General features: G+C 38.9%; 1 protein-coding gene across 2 annotated transcripts; it reads right to left on the reverse strand.

Annotated features, from left to right (window-relative positions):
- Positions 1–1,409: 1,409 nt before the first annotated feature.
- On the reverse strand, positions 1,410–13,930 carry Ankra2 (ankyrin repeat family A member 2). 2 transcript variants are annotated; one of them, XM_070031340.1, is made up of 9 exons: positions 13,463–13,930; positions 12,032–12,419; positions 10,284–10,442; positions 7,150–7,215; positions 4,221–4,318; positions 3,615–3,740; positions 3,185–3,251; positions 2,647–2,727; positions 1,410–1,918 (listed from the first exon to the last, which is right to left on the reverse strand). In XM_070031340.1, the coding sequence occupies exons 2-9, from the start codon at positions 12,318–12,320 to the stop codon at positions 1,863–1,865; spliced, it is 942 nt and encodes a 313-aa protein (XP_069887441.1). In that variant the 5' UTR covers positions 12,321–12,419; positions 13,463–13,930; the 3' UTR covers positions 1,410–1,862. The 2 variants fall into 2 exon arrangements, with proteins under 2 accessions (XP_069887441.1, XP_069887442.1); XM_070031341.1 differs by lacking the exon at positions 13,463–13,930 and having other exon boundaries at positions 12,019–12,201.
- Positions 13,931–14,004: the final 74 nt, after the last annotated feature.

The following is a 14,004-nucleotide window of genomic DNA, read 5'->3' on the forward strand; positions in this document are numbered from 1 at the left end:
AAAAACAAAAGAGGCAGAAGGACAAAGGCTAAATGTTTTCTTTTATATGTGGAAGCGAGATCTAAAAAAGTAAACATCTACATAACCACATACAGGGCCATACATATATGCTGTCTGTGTTTGAGGGGATTGTAAGGAGGGTATAGAGGAAGAGAGAATGTTTGAGAGTGAACAGTATAAAACACATTGCATCTGTGAATGAAAATGAAACTCGTTGAAAGCTCTTGAATAATGGGGGCTACAAAGCATGGCATGGAGAGTGAAAGTACACAAGAGAGTCAATCAGGTTAAAAGCACAGTGTATGCACGTGTGAAATATCACAAGTGTCATTGAACAATTTACACTTGAAAATGAATCACAGGAAGGTAAAACAGATTCTGTCTGGGGTGTCAGTAAGTGTGTGTGTGTGTGTGTGTGTGTGTGTGTGTGTGTGTGATGGCAAATGAAGAAAGAGGTTGAAGGAAAGTTAATACAATCAAAATACTGTATGCACCTGTGTGAAAAACAGAGCAGTGAAACCTGTTGCAATTGTTTTGGGAAGTGAAAGGGATGAGGTATTGGGACAGAGGTGAGTTGGATCAAGGTAAACTATGTGCATATGTGGACGTGTACTAATAATTGATGTAAAAGAAACAAAGGAGGCATATATTTTCAACACCATAGTGGGGAGAAGGCTGTTGTTCAATTAATTCTCATTTGCTTACATTGGCCAGCTCAAGTTTATATGGCTTACAACCAAACTGACAGAACATCCACTTTCTAGATGAAGTGACTAGAAATCAAGTCCCACACACAGTGATGAACTTCTAGCTTATGCCTCTCTTTATAGATTTTGGGGAAATAAGAATTTATAGTGCTCCTTTAGTAGAATTAAGTGCCATCTCACTTGTACTAAGAAATTAACTTTTCTTTCATGCAGAACTTTTCTTCCTAAAAAGCCAATTTTGGAAATAAAAATACCCTAAATACACTGTAGAAATGACCATTATTAAACTTGTGTTGATAGATTTGTAGGACAGAGAGCTGAAGCTAAAAATCCTAAAGAAATTAGTAATAAACTTTTTTGTTGTTGTTGTTGTTGTGGGGCTTGAACTCTGGGCTTGGGTGCTGTCCCTGGGCTCTTCAGCTCAAGGCAAGTGCTCTACTGCATGAGCCACAGCGACACTTATTCTTTATAGTGCCAATACTGAACTAAGGGCCTCAAATGCTCTCCATTGACTTTTCCTGCTCAAGACTGGTGACCTACCACTTGAACAGTTCTACTTCAGGCTTTTTGCAGGTTAACTGGAGATGTCTCACAGATTTTTTCTGCCTGGGCTGGCTCTGAACTACAATTCTCAGCTCTTAGCCTCAGGAGTAGCTAGGATGACAGCACCTAGTGGCAATAAACTTATATAAGTAATAAAACTAGAATGCAAACCGACAAAGCTTTATTTATAACATCATTTTGTAAACAAGTACACTGTGCACTTTTTAATTCAACAGTAACACTTTTTTCCCTATGGATTTATAACCAATCCTACATAGACTCAATGGAAATACAAGAGTAAGGCTGAGCAGGGCAGAACATGTATGAAAGTGTCGAATTACAGAGATTGTACAAAGACAGATAGCCATCTGTACGATAAAAATTTACATGCCATAAAACATTAATTTATAACTTTAAATATACAATAAAACACATTTATAAAAAATTGCCATTAATTTTTTTAATAAACCAGTGAATTACCAAGAGGAATAAAAACTTACTAAAAAATCAGAAAGTATTGCAACTGAGGTAAAAATTTATAAATAAACAAAACTATCATTTATAAAGACCAAGAAGGGAGCAGAAGGGCCGACAGCATTTCTGAGGACTGGGTCATTCCTTAATATTCTGAAGTAGTTTCAGCAAATGGGACTCAATAACCTGTTGAACTAGAACAGACAGATCAATTTATCGCCAATGCTTTTCCAAAATAAACATATATCTAAGTAGGACACACACATAGTTTGATGGCAAGTATTGCCACACAGTATTCGGGGTGGAGAATGCAAGGAGATGGTGAAAGATGAATGGAGGGAGGAAGGGTGAGCAAATGTAGCCATTATGTTCAATGTCCATTATAGAAAAGTTAAACTACATCACTTGAGGGCATGGATGGGCTTGGAAAGATGGGGGAGAAGGATGGAAGAGGTGACATTGCTCCAGAGGCATTGTACTCACAATCTAATAAGTTGAATTGAGACCACTTTGTACAACTACTTAAAATTTAAAAAGGCATTTTAAAAAACAAACCTTTGTCTGATTAGTTGTGCAAGTTACTGGACTTTCTGTGCTTAAGATTTTTAAAAATTTTAAAAGGGAAGAATTCAGAAAGCACAATGTTGTTCTATGGTTTTTCTATAAATAGTTGCCATAAAATATAAGTAAATCTTGCTAGTACATGTGCACTTTTCCTCCAGTTCTCTTTGGGTTATAAAAAGTATGCGAATCAAATTCATTTCTCAACTGTGTAGAAATTTGTTTACCTGCATTTAAAAGCATATGTCAGGAGTTAGGATACCATGTAATATTTTATGAGTATAAGTGATGAAAATGTTCAGGCCACTAGCATGTACAATTTATAAAGCTTTACTTGTTTAAAAAATTCAGAACTACTTACCACTTCTGTAGCCCAAGGCTACAGCTAAATCCATAGAATTATACCCAGAGTCAGTTTCAATTGTTGGGTCTGCACCATTTTCTATAACAAAATAGAAAATTTTATACAAATAGAATGAAAACATGAATCTATGTTGTCTGTGGCTAGCTCAAGTGCAAATAGTTGGTTCGATTTTTAGGCAATTTGGAGGGTATTTTCAGGCGGCCACACAGAATCTACTTTGGTGGGCTAGAAGAACACCACTTTAAAAAGGCCTGTTGCAGCTCATAAACAATTAAAGGCACAGTCTGTGCATAAAGAGCCTGTGCAGAGAAAACAACAGCAGATTCAAGGGTGAGACCAAGGCTAAAGTAGGGAGAAAGCTCTTCCTGCAGATGTGCTGTCTGAAAGAGCCATGTCTCTCAAAGGCATCTATGTGGTAGCAGCTGCCCCGGAAGAACAGCAGTAGGATTACTAGCCAGTGATTCTCCTAACTAGTCAGAGAGGGCCAGATTAAAAAATTAAAATCATCACATGGCATTTCCTTTCATCTGCTTACCTAAGAGCATTTTTACACATTTCACATGGTTTCCGTGTACAGCATAAAGCAAAGGTGTCCCTCCATTCTGCCAAAGGAAAAGGTGATTTAGAGGTTTAAGGTTTGCAAGGGTCAATTAGCCCTGAGTTCAACCTCCCTACTCCCTCCTAAAAGAAGCCAATTAAATGCTGCTGTGGGAATTTTTTTTTTATTAAAATTGGCTTGTAAAAGTAGTTAAAGATAATTTTGTTATTTTCTGAAGAAGACTTAAGTCAGAACTAATAGTTGAAGTTGTAAAATTATCTTATTCTTCCATGTATTTAATTACAAATAAATAAATGAATTGATAAATAAGTTAAATCTCCTAAGTACTTAATAAAATGTATGCTCCCCTAGACCAAATGAATTTAGAATTTGTTACAGCAATTGTATCTTTGGTACATGGACTCACCCAGTCATACTCATTTACATCAACTCCACAATCGAGCAGCATTTTGACAATGTCTGTGTAGCCTTTACTACATGCCAAGGACAGCGCACTTTCTCGACCTTTTCCTAAAAGTTGGGGATCAGCACCCTGGCATGGGAAGTGGAGATAAAAAGACCTGCTATTAATCTCAACAAGAACATTCTTAACTTACATCAAAAATAATAACTGTTCAGCACTGAAGCCAGGTCATGTTTCTTCATTAGTACTAAAATTGTGTGGATGCCATTCTTCTTTTTCCTTCCTCCCTATTCTGTCTCAATCCTAATTCTCCTTTCACTAGAGTCAAGTCACAGTTTCTCCAGGAAGCCTTCTCCTCCATGGCTGACCATACTGTTGTTGTCGTTGCCCTGAGAGGGATCTGGACATTAGGTGATCTTCACTGCTCTGTGTATGATTAACATTGCCTTCCCAACTACATCCAAGTTCCACGGGAATATGAAAGGCATTAAAACATTTTTATGTCCTCCATCATTGTGTCTAGCTGGCTGGAGATACAAAAACTATAACTAAAGACTTACGTGAACTTAAGTAACTATACATATACATTTTCTGAGGCATTTTCCTTACATTCTGAAGTAGAAACTCTACCACAGCTATTTGCCCGTGTGCTGCAGCCCACATCAGAGGAGTAAATCCTTCTTCATCCGTGTGATTGATAACATTTTCTATTTAAAAGAAAAGCAATTTTTGTGATCTAATTTAACAACCATGTATTAATAGTACTATGAAATCACTGGCATTCTAAAAACTTGATTAGCTGCTTTAATAAAGCTCATTTTCTTTGTAGAAGTTCTATTATGTTTTTGAAATTGGCCATCTGAAAGTATTACAATGTGCTTTGGTCTACATGCTGGGTTCATACACCATATTCCTTATAGCACAAATTACTAGACATAGCATCACACGAGGTATAAAGCAGTCAACAGTGGTCTCAGAGAGTTTAAATTATATTTCTCACTTTCTAGTAGTTTGGTCCTAGGTAAGTCAGTTAATTCTCCTAATCACAGATTAATTAGCTTTGCTAATTAATCTATATATATAGTTGGGAGAATTAACAAGGAAATGATATAAAATGGCCTGTAGTATAAACTGAATATATACTATTGTAAAAACTCTAGTATATTTTAAAAGCTAGCTTCAGCTTTATAGCTAACATTGCTGCTTGTGAATTTCTCTTATTCATGTGGATGTTAACACAGTAGAGTATGGATGAAGATTGAATAATCTGAATAATTTGAATAATCTGAATAATCTGACATGGAAATCCATTTTATCCCCCAGACTTACAGTCTACTAGTTTTGATCTACACTTTTTTCCTCCTAAATTTATTCAATAGATTGAAAGGGAATATTTCCAAAACCAACAGAAATATTAAGTCTTATAAAAGTGACATGACTCTTTGATCTTGCTCCCTACTATCAATAAACCATGTTGGGGCAACTGCCTAGCTTGATAAAAAATGAAAACCACAGTAATAAATATCTAGATCTTTATCTCAGTATACTAAAATATATTTCATAAGAATCAAACATTAAAAAGAATAAAGAAAAACATCAAACTTCTATAATAAGAATAGTTGGATCTGTATGTAATCCTGGAATAGAAATCTTATCTTTTTTTCCTTTTTTTTTTTTTTTTTTTTTGGTTGGTTGTGGGGCCTGAACTCTGGGCCTGGGCACTGTCCCTGAGCTCTTCAACTCAAAGCTAGTGATTTACCACTTGAGCCACAGCACCACTTTCGATTTTTTCTACTTATGTGGTGGTGCTGAGGAATCCAACCCAGGGCCTCATGCATGCAAGCCAAGCACTCTATCACTGAGCCACCTTCCCTGAACCCTAGAAATCTTTTCTAAAAGCCGGATACCAGTGTCTCACGCCTGTAATCCTTGCTACTCAGGAGACTGAGATCTGAGGATCACAGTTCAAAGCCAGCCCAAGCAGGAAAGTCCAATGACTCTTATCTCCAATAATCCACCAGAAAACTGGAAGTGGCACTGTGGCTCAAGTGGTAGAGTGCTAGCCTTGAGCTGAAGAGCTGAGGGACAGTGCCCAGGCCCAGAGTTCAAGCCTCACGACAGCCAAAAAAAAAACAAAAAAACAAAAAAACAAAAAAACTTTCTAAGCAGGGTAAAAATCTCAGAAATCATATAGAAAAAAAGTGAATTTACCACTGTGTTAAGCCTTTATTCAAAGCATTGTAAAGGAAACAGGAGAAATTAGGAAGAAACTATGGGCAACATAAATCACAAAAAGCTAATTCCTTTAATTTATAAATCAATATATTGTAGGCAGTTCATGTAAAAATAAATTCAGAGATCAGCACTTAAAAATATAAATGAAATTACTCTGAGGTACCATTTTACCCACGGATGAAAGTCTGATACTGTTCTGTGTCAGTGAGGATATAGGGAAATACAAACTAACTCTAGAGGGAAGGAAAATATCTGGCTATTTTAACAATAAAAATTCAGGGAGAGGGGCGTGATTCAGTGGTACAGCACTTGCTTAGCACATGTGAGCCCTTGGTTCAATCTTCAGCACCATAAATGAATGAATAACAAGTGAATAAATAAATCTCTATTTCCTTTAACCCAGCAAATCTACTTGTGAACATTTAACCAATGGATATATTTTTTAAAAGAATGCTAACACTGTCCTGCCAGCTTGGGAAGGAAAGTCCATGAGACTCTTATCTCCAATAAACCACTAGAAAACTGGAAGTGGTGCTGTGACTCAAGCAGTAGAGCACTGGCCTTGAGCTGAAGAGTGCAGGGACAGTGCTCAAGCCCAGAGTTCAAGCCCCAGGACCGACAAGAAAAAAAAAAAAAGGCTAAAACTATAAAAAGTTGTGAAATAGCTGAGCATGGGAGTACACACATGTTAATTCCAGCAATTGGGAGACTGAAACAGGAGGATTATGAATTTGAGGCCAGGTTGGGCAACACAGAAAGACACTACTTCAAAAAAAGGTGGGGGAGGAGGAATAATAGAAATAGAAATGTTTCCTAAAAAAAAGTTTCTGAAAAATACAAGCAACTTACAATATTTGCTTCTGGGGAAGACTAGAAGGTAAGGGAAACTTTTTGCTTTTTGTTACATATATGTATTCATATATACATATATTTCCTTTTAAAAAAATGTTTCAAAGAACTTTATTTAAAAGACCAGGGCTCAAAAACTGGAGGCTTGGAGGCCTTAGCCGCCTCCTTCTGAGTCCGCTGGGTGAAAGGGACACAAATAAACCTTCACCAAAGCTGGCCCCTGGAGGAGGGGTGAGGCGGAGCTGGGGCCAAGGGAGGAGGGTGGAGAGCGATCTTCAGCCTTGTTGCCGCCTTCCACAGCTGGTGTACGTATATTTCTTATATGTAATATCTTCCTGGTATAGCTAATATAACTCCTTTTGTCCTTATACTTTTTTTGTACTAAAATAAAACAATAACAAAGTTAATCCTATTGAGTTTGTTTAAAATAAAGTCTTTGAAACTAAGCTATTACCTTGTTCAATCCGAGTAGCCAGATAAAGCATCTCTCCCTGAGCTGCCAACTGGTGCACAGACAGAGCTGAAACAATAACACAGTATAATGTTCACCGCAGGGCCCATAGCCACTGTCCTGTGGCGCAAGTTTCTGCAAGAAATTTATTTCCCAGAACAAAACTATCATTTTAGCAGAATAGATATTTTACCATAACAAAACTATCATTTTAAAAAAATGAGGGGGGAGCCATACACTGGTGGCTCATGCCTGTAATCCTAACTACACAGGAGGCTGTGATCTGATGATCACTAAGCCAGCCTGGGCAAGAAAATCTTAGAGACTCTTATTTTTCAATTAACTACTTTAAAAAAGGCCGGAAGTAGAACTTTGACTCAAGAGGTAAAGTGTTAGCCTTCAGCAAAAGGTTCAGGGACAGCTTTCAGGATCTGAATTCAAGCCTCAGGACCAGCATAAATCAAACCAAACAAAAACAAAAACCAACAGGGAAGTACATCCTGACATTCTGCATGAGAAAATTGACTGACTCATAGGTTTGCGGATGGTAACCTTACATCTGCAAATTGCTATTTTCAATGAAATTTATTTCAGAGGAATAGCTTAGGCACTTGGGTACTTGTTTTGTTATTGTTGGTTGTGGGGCTTGAACTCAGGACCTGGGTACTGTCCCAGAGCTTTTTCACTCAAGGCTAGTGCTCTACCACTTTGAGCCACTGCGCCACCTTTGGTTTTCTGGTAGTTAGTTGCAGATAAGAGTTTCATGGACTTTCCTACCCTGGCTGGCTTTGAATGGCGATCCTCAGAGATCATCCTCCTGAGTAGCTTAGAAGTACAGCTTTGAGCCACCAGTGTCTCACCTCCTTTGTTTTCTTATAGCTTGATTACATTGAAGTATTATTATTATTACTATTATATACTGGATTTTGAACTCAACATCTTGTGCTTGCTTGGTTTGCTTGCTGGGCTACAGCTCTACCACTTAATCCATGCACCCAGCCCAGCTTTCTGCTGTTTTTTTTTTTTTTTTTTTTTTTGGGTCCGGTCGTGGGGCCTGAACTCTGGGCCTGGGTGCTGTCCCTCAGCTCTTCAGCTCAAGGCTAGTGCTCTACCACTTGAGCCACAGCGCCACTTCCGGCTTTTTTCTTTTTGCTTATGTGGTGCTGAGGAATCGAACCCAGGGCCTCAGGCATGCAAAGCAAGCGCTCTACCACTAAGCCACCTTCCCAGCTCCTTTGCTGGTTATTTTATAGACAAAACCTCCAGATTTTTCTTCCAGGTTGCCTTCAAACTGTATTTCTCTGGGATCTCAGCCTCCTGAGAAGCTAGGGTTATAGGCACAAGCCACTGGTGCCCATCTGAAGTCCTACATTAAAAAAAAACAAGTTTGAGAGGAGGTCTTATTGTGTTGCCCAGAATGGTCTCAAACTTTTTAGGCTCCATCCATCTTCCACCTCTGCCTCCTGAGTAGCTGAGACTACAGGCCTATGCCACAATACCCTGATTTTACCCTACATATATATTTTTTTACCTCTCAAACCATACATATATCTATATATCTATATCTATCTATATCTGTCTGTCTATCTATCTCTATCTATCTATCTCTATCTATCTATCATCTATCTATCTATCTATCTATCTATCTATCTATCTATCTATCTATCTATCTATCTATCTATATGGGCTTGAGGGACTTGAACTCAGGGCCTTGGCACTGTCCCTGAGCTCAAGGATAGCACTCTACCACTTTGAGCCACAGTGCCATTTCTGGTTTTTCATTGGTTAACTGGAGATAAGAGTCTCATAGGGACTTTTCTGCCAGGGCTGGCTTTGAACCATGATCCTCAGATCTCAGCCTCCTGAGTAGCTAGGATTACAGGTGTGAATCACTGGTGCCCAGTCCTAAATATTTTTAATCCAAGACTCCATGGGTTTTTCTGAACATTAAGAGAGATGAAATCATAAAGAGAAAACTGACCTTGACATAATTGAGAGTAAGCCTATTTAGCTACCTAGCCACACAATCTTAGATGGTTTTGTTTGGAGCATGAGGGATATGAACCAAATGGCCTAAAGGTTTTTGTTTCTTTTCAGTTGAATGACTGGAATATTTTAAGAAAGCTCTTGAGAGTTCTCTTTTAAACAGTTAGTATTGCATGACTATTTACTTTAGTAATATGAATAGGTAGCCTTCATACACAAAGACCTGGGATATAAACACAAGATTATTAAAATGAACCAGAAATGGCCAATTGGTGGAGTAAGAGCCCTAGGAGGAGACTTCTAGCTCAACCTGTATGCCATGAGACTCAAATATCAGAAAGGATTTAGTATTTCCAAAGTAGAGATGTCAAGAGACTGTATAGATACACTAACCATATAGGTACACTAACATTATTGTTTTAAAAACAGTTACTAATATCAAATTGCTAACTGGTTATTTTTCATTCACATACCCATAGTGCTCAGAATATTTCCTAAACAGAAAAACTTTATTTCTTCTACAATGATTCAGTATTAAAAATTATGGATTCAAAGTTTTTAAAATGTGGGGCTGGGAAGGTGGCTCAGTGGTAGAGCGCTTGCCTTGCATGCCTGAGGCCCTGGGTTCGATTCCTCAGCACCACATAAGCAAAAAGAAAAAAGCTGGAAGTGGCGCTGTGGCTCAAGTGGTAGAGTGCAAGCCTTGAGCTGAAGAGCTGAGGGACAGCGCGCCCAGGCCCAAAGTTCAGGTCCCATGACTGGACCCCCCCCCAAAAAAGTTTTTAAAATGTGGTTCTATATTCATTTTATTATAGTCAAATGAAACATTACAGTAGAAATCACTAAGCTCTTAATACAAAATCATTTGCTTAGTGATCTACTTTTAACTAAAACACAAACCATTCAATTTTTATAGTAAAATTATAAAGGTTTTTAATAGTCAACCTGTACTTGTTCTTCCCAGAGAAACATAATATGAAATGTTACAATATGTAATAATATGCAAAAAAGTTTTAAATTACCAGAACTATTAGGTATTACTTACGCTTTCAAAAACAGAACATGCATTTAAAGAAAATAATGTCTCAAAGACAAACTCTTGAAACAATTAGTAACACAAATATTTTGACCCATTAATAACAAATACTTACAGTTTGCTAAAAGAGGCGTGGTAGATACCTCATTTCCTCTGTGTTTGTTGGTTAAAGTAGTTGACTGTTTAATGGGTGAGAAATGCTTTGTTGTAGAGGGAGTGTAGACATGTCTTACTTGGATTCCAGGAGAAGGAGAAGTATGGATATTGCATTCAGCTAAGTAAAATAATTTAAACACATTAAAATAATATTTTACTGGCAAAGCATTTCAACAAAATTTTGTGCTAAAGCTGACATTAAAAAGTTAGCTTCAATGAATAACTACTTACAAAGTGACACTATACAGGTTTTTTTTTTTTTGTGGCAAAAATATCTATACTATCACAGTGAAACTCCCAGAAAGAAAAGTATTCATTTTGAGCAATTTTAACCTGAGATTAAATTTTTACTTGGTGCCATTATTAGGGCTTGAACTCAAGACCCTTTCCCTTAGCTTTTTTTACTCAAGGCTGGTGCTCTACCACATGAGCCAAAGCTCTAGTTATGGCATTTTGGTGTTTAATTGGAGATAGGGGTCTAACAGCCTTTCCTGCCTAAGCTGGTTTTGAACTTTAATCCTCAGTGGCTAGGATTACAGGCATAAACCACTGGTGCCTGGCTTGAAATTAGTATGTTTTGGTTTGTATTTGTTTTTTGAGACTAGATCTTGCTATGTATACAGCCCAGATTAGGTTTGAATTCTTGACTTTCCTATCCCACTCTAATAATTGCTGGGATTACAGGTATGTACTAGTATTATCTAGCTGAGACTAGTTTTATTATTTAATAGATTCTAAAAGCAAACCTAAAGCATATTGAAAGACTATTGAAATAAAGCATTGGAAGCTAATAGAAATTAGATATTTGTGGGACAGGGAATATTAAGCAAATTTCTTTGAATAGGAAGAAGAATATTTTTTTCTCTTATGGTATTGTGTGTGTGTGTGTGTGTGTGTGTGTGTGTGTGTGTGTGCGCGCGCGCGTGCACGTGCAAGCGCGCTAATCCTAGGACTTGAACTCAGGGCCTGGATGCCTCCTCTGAGCTTTTTTGCTAAAGGCTACTTGAGCCAGAGCTCTACTTGAGTCACAGCTCCATTTCCAGCTTTTTGGTGGTCAATTGGAGATGAGAGTCTCATGGGCTTTTCTGCACTGGCTTCGGACAGTGATACTTAGATCACAGCTTTCTGAGTAATTGGATTACAAGCATGAGCCACTGGTGCTCAGCTTCTATGATTTTTAAAAGGTACAATAAAACTTCATTAAAAAATCTTTAAAGACTAAGTAAGATTTTTTTAAATGGTATGTACTCTTTTAAAAGTAGGTATTTAGTTTTGGTTTCTGTGAGATTCTGAAAAATTGTATTAAAAGACAACCTCCAGGATCTGGGAAGGTGGCTCAGTGGTAGAGCGCTTGCCTTGCATACATGAGGCCCTGGGTTCAATTCCTCAGCACCACATAAGCAGAAAAAGTCAGAAGTGGCACTGTGGCTCAAGTGGTAGAGAGCTAGTCTTGAGCTGAAGAGCTGAGGTTTTGAAAGCACCCAGGCCCAGAGTTCAGGCCCCACGACTACAAAAAAAAAAAAAAGACAATCTCTAAACTCTTTCCAAACTACAAATATCATGATGGAAGAACAAATAAAAGACAACTTCCTTGTAAACTAATTGATGCTAATAAAAAATGAGGAAAAAGTCCTATAACAAATGAACAAAAATACCCCACCCAAATAAACAAAAACAAATGCAGATATTTATACCATAACTTTCAACCTTTAAATAGGACAGATGCCACCTCCAGGTCAGAGTTAACCTGATCTTGAATATTTTTACTGTCTTCTTCATTCAGGGATTTCACAAATCGAGAACACACATTCATATCAAATCGATTGGGCAGAATGAATTTCATTTCCATGGCAACCCCTTGAGAAGATCCTTCTTCTGAATTCAGGTCCAGTGGATGTTCTATCTTAATGTCTGGCATGCCAGGCAGACTATAACTGCTGGGACACTCCTCCACTATCAGCTGGGCTCCAAGGTCCAGATTTGCTGATGAAGCCATGATTTTGACTATGGTTTCAATAATTAAAACATTTCTGTTTTATTTCTTGATTTATAAAATCTTTATCCAGTGTCTTCTTTAATTTGGATATTAAAAAACCTGAAACAAAAAAATAGAAAATTATAAGTATTATGTCTACTTAGGTAAAGGTACATAAACTGTTTTTCAATTAGACATCCAAATTTGTAAGCCTAAGAAATGTAACAGAAAGAATACCAAATATAGTGAAGGAGTCCAGATATGAACCTAAGCTTTGCATTTATTGGCTATGTGACCTATACAAGTTACTGAACTCCCAGAGCCTTTTTTTTTTTTTTTTTTTTCTCTTTTTGGTCGGTAGAGGGGCTGAAATCAGGGCTTGGTCACTGTCCCTGAGCTCTTTTTGCACTTTACCACTTTAAGCCACAGCTCCGCTTCTGGTTTCCTGGTGGTTAATTGGAGATAAGAGGCTCACAAACTTTCCTGACTGGGCTAGCTTTGAACCGTGGTCCTCAGATCTCAGCCTCTTGAGTAGCAAGGATTACAGATGTGAACCAACAGCGCCAGTCCAGATACTCAATCTTGTTAGTAAAATAGGGACGCTTCTATTAACCTTATCAGACCCTTGGTAAAGAGCAAATGAAATACAGTAACATTTTTACTTTCACCTCTAGGTTCCAACATATTTTAATAGTTTTCTCCCGGCTGCCAAACGGATACAAAGATCAAGCTCCCAGTAAAAATAAACTTCCATGTTAAAACTTTAACATTCGAATTGAGGTTCATTTCTTAACATTACACACACATACACAAACACATATGTATAAGTATTCTATATCTCATCTATTTTTCCTTTACCTCTAGTTCTATATCTATATTATATATCTATATCTATATTCTCTATCTATATTATTTGCAAGCGAGGCAAGTGTGCACCACTGAGCTACCATTCTAGGTGTTAAGAGGAGGCCCCTGGGCTAGGTTCACCTCGATCTGTCAAGAGTCCAAGGATGGAAGGAGACGAGAGCCTCCCGACATTAGCGGGCAACCGTGCTAGTCCCCAGTGGAGGCCAGGCACAGCCCCGCCCCTGCCCTCGTTCTGTGTAACCCTGACGTTGTCCCATCAGGACAGGAAGGTGCTAGGAAAATAAATCGGGCCTTACCGGCGACAGGTGTCCCGGCGTCCCCAGCAGGAGCCCGCTCAAGTGGGGACCTGCAGAATGGGAAGTGCGCCCTGTCGCCACCGGCCACCTGTTCCCCGGTGTGGCCGGAGGACGGAAGCTCGCTCGGAGGCGGCCGGCGGATGCTGGGGTCGCGGAAGGGAGGCGCGCAGGGTGGGCCAGGGCGGCCTCGCGGCCACCGGCGACGGCAGAGAGCGAGCCCGGCCTTCCCGCGCGCCGCCCGAGTCCGCACAGGCCCGCAGGCTCGGGCTTGTTGGGCCGCGACGTCACTTCCGAGTTTTTTTTTTTTCTCTTTCACACACAAAAAAATGTTCTGAGATCAGTGTCATCAAAAACACTTCCAGGTTTGCAGCTTTATTATTATTATTTGCTCCGGTCCTGACGCGGCGCGGTCCAGCCTACCCGGTTGCTACGGAGAAAGCGCCATGTCAGTTGACAGCTCTAGGTCCTAAGGGGCCAGACCCCAGCCGGGTCCGCGTCCGGCCACGCCTTCTCCTTCGGACCGCCCCGCCCACTTTATAACC

The sequence above is a fragment of the Dipodomys merriami genome, unplaced genomic scaffold, assembly GCF_024711535.1.
Source record: "Dipodomys merriami isolate MVZ:Mamm:240054 unplaced genomic scaffold, mDipMer1.0.p SCAF_20, whole genome shotgun sequence".
Taxonomy (NCBI): Eukaryota; Metazoa; Chordata; class Mammalia; order Rodentia; family Heteromyidae; genus Dipodomys; species Dipodomys merriami.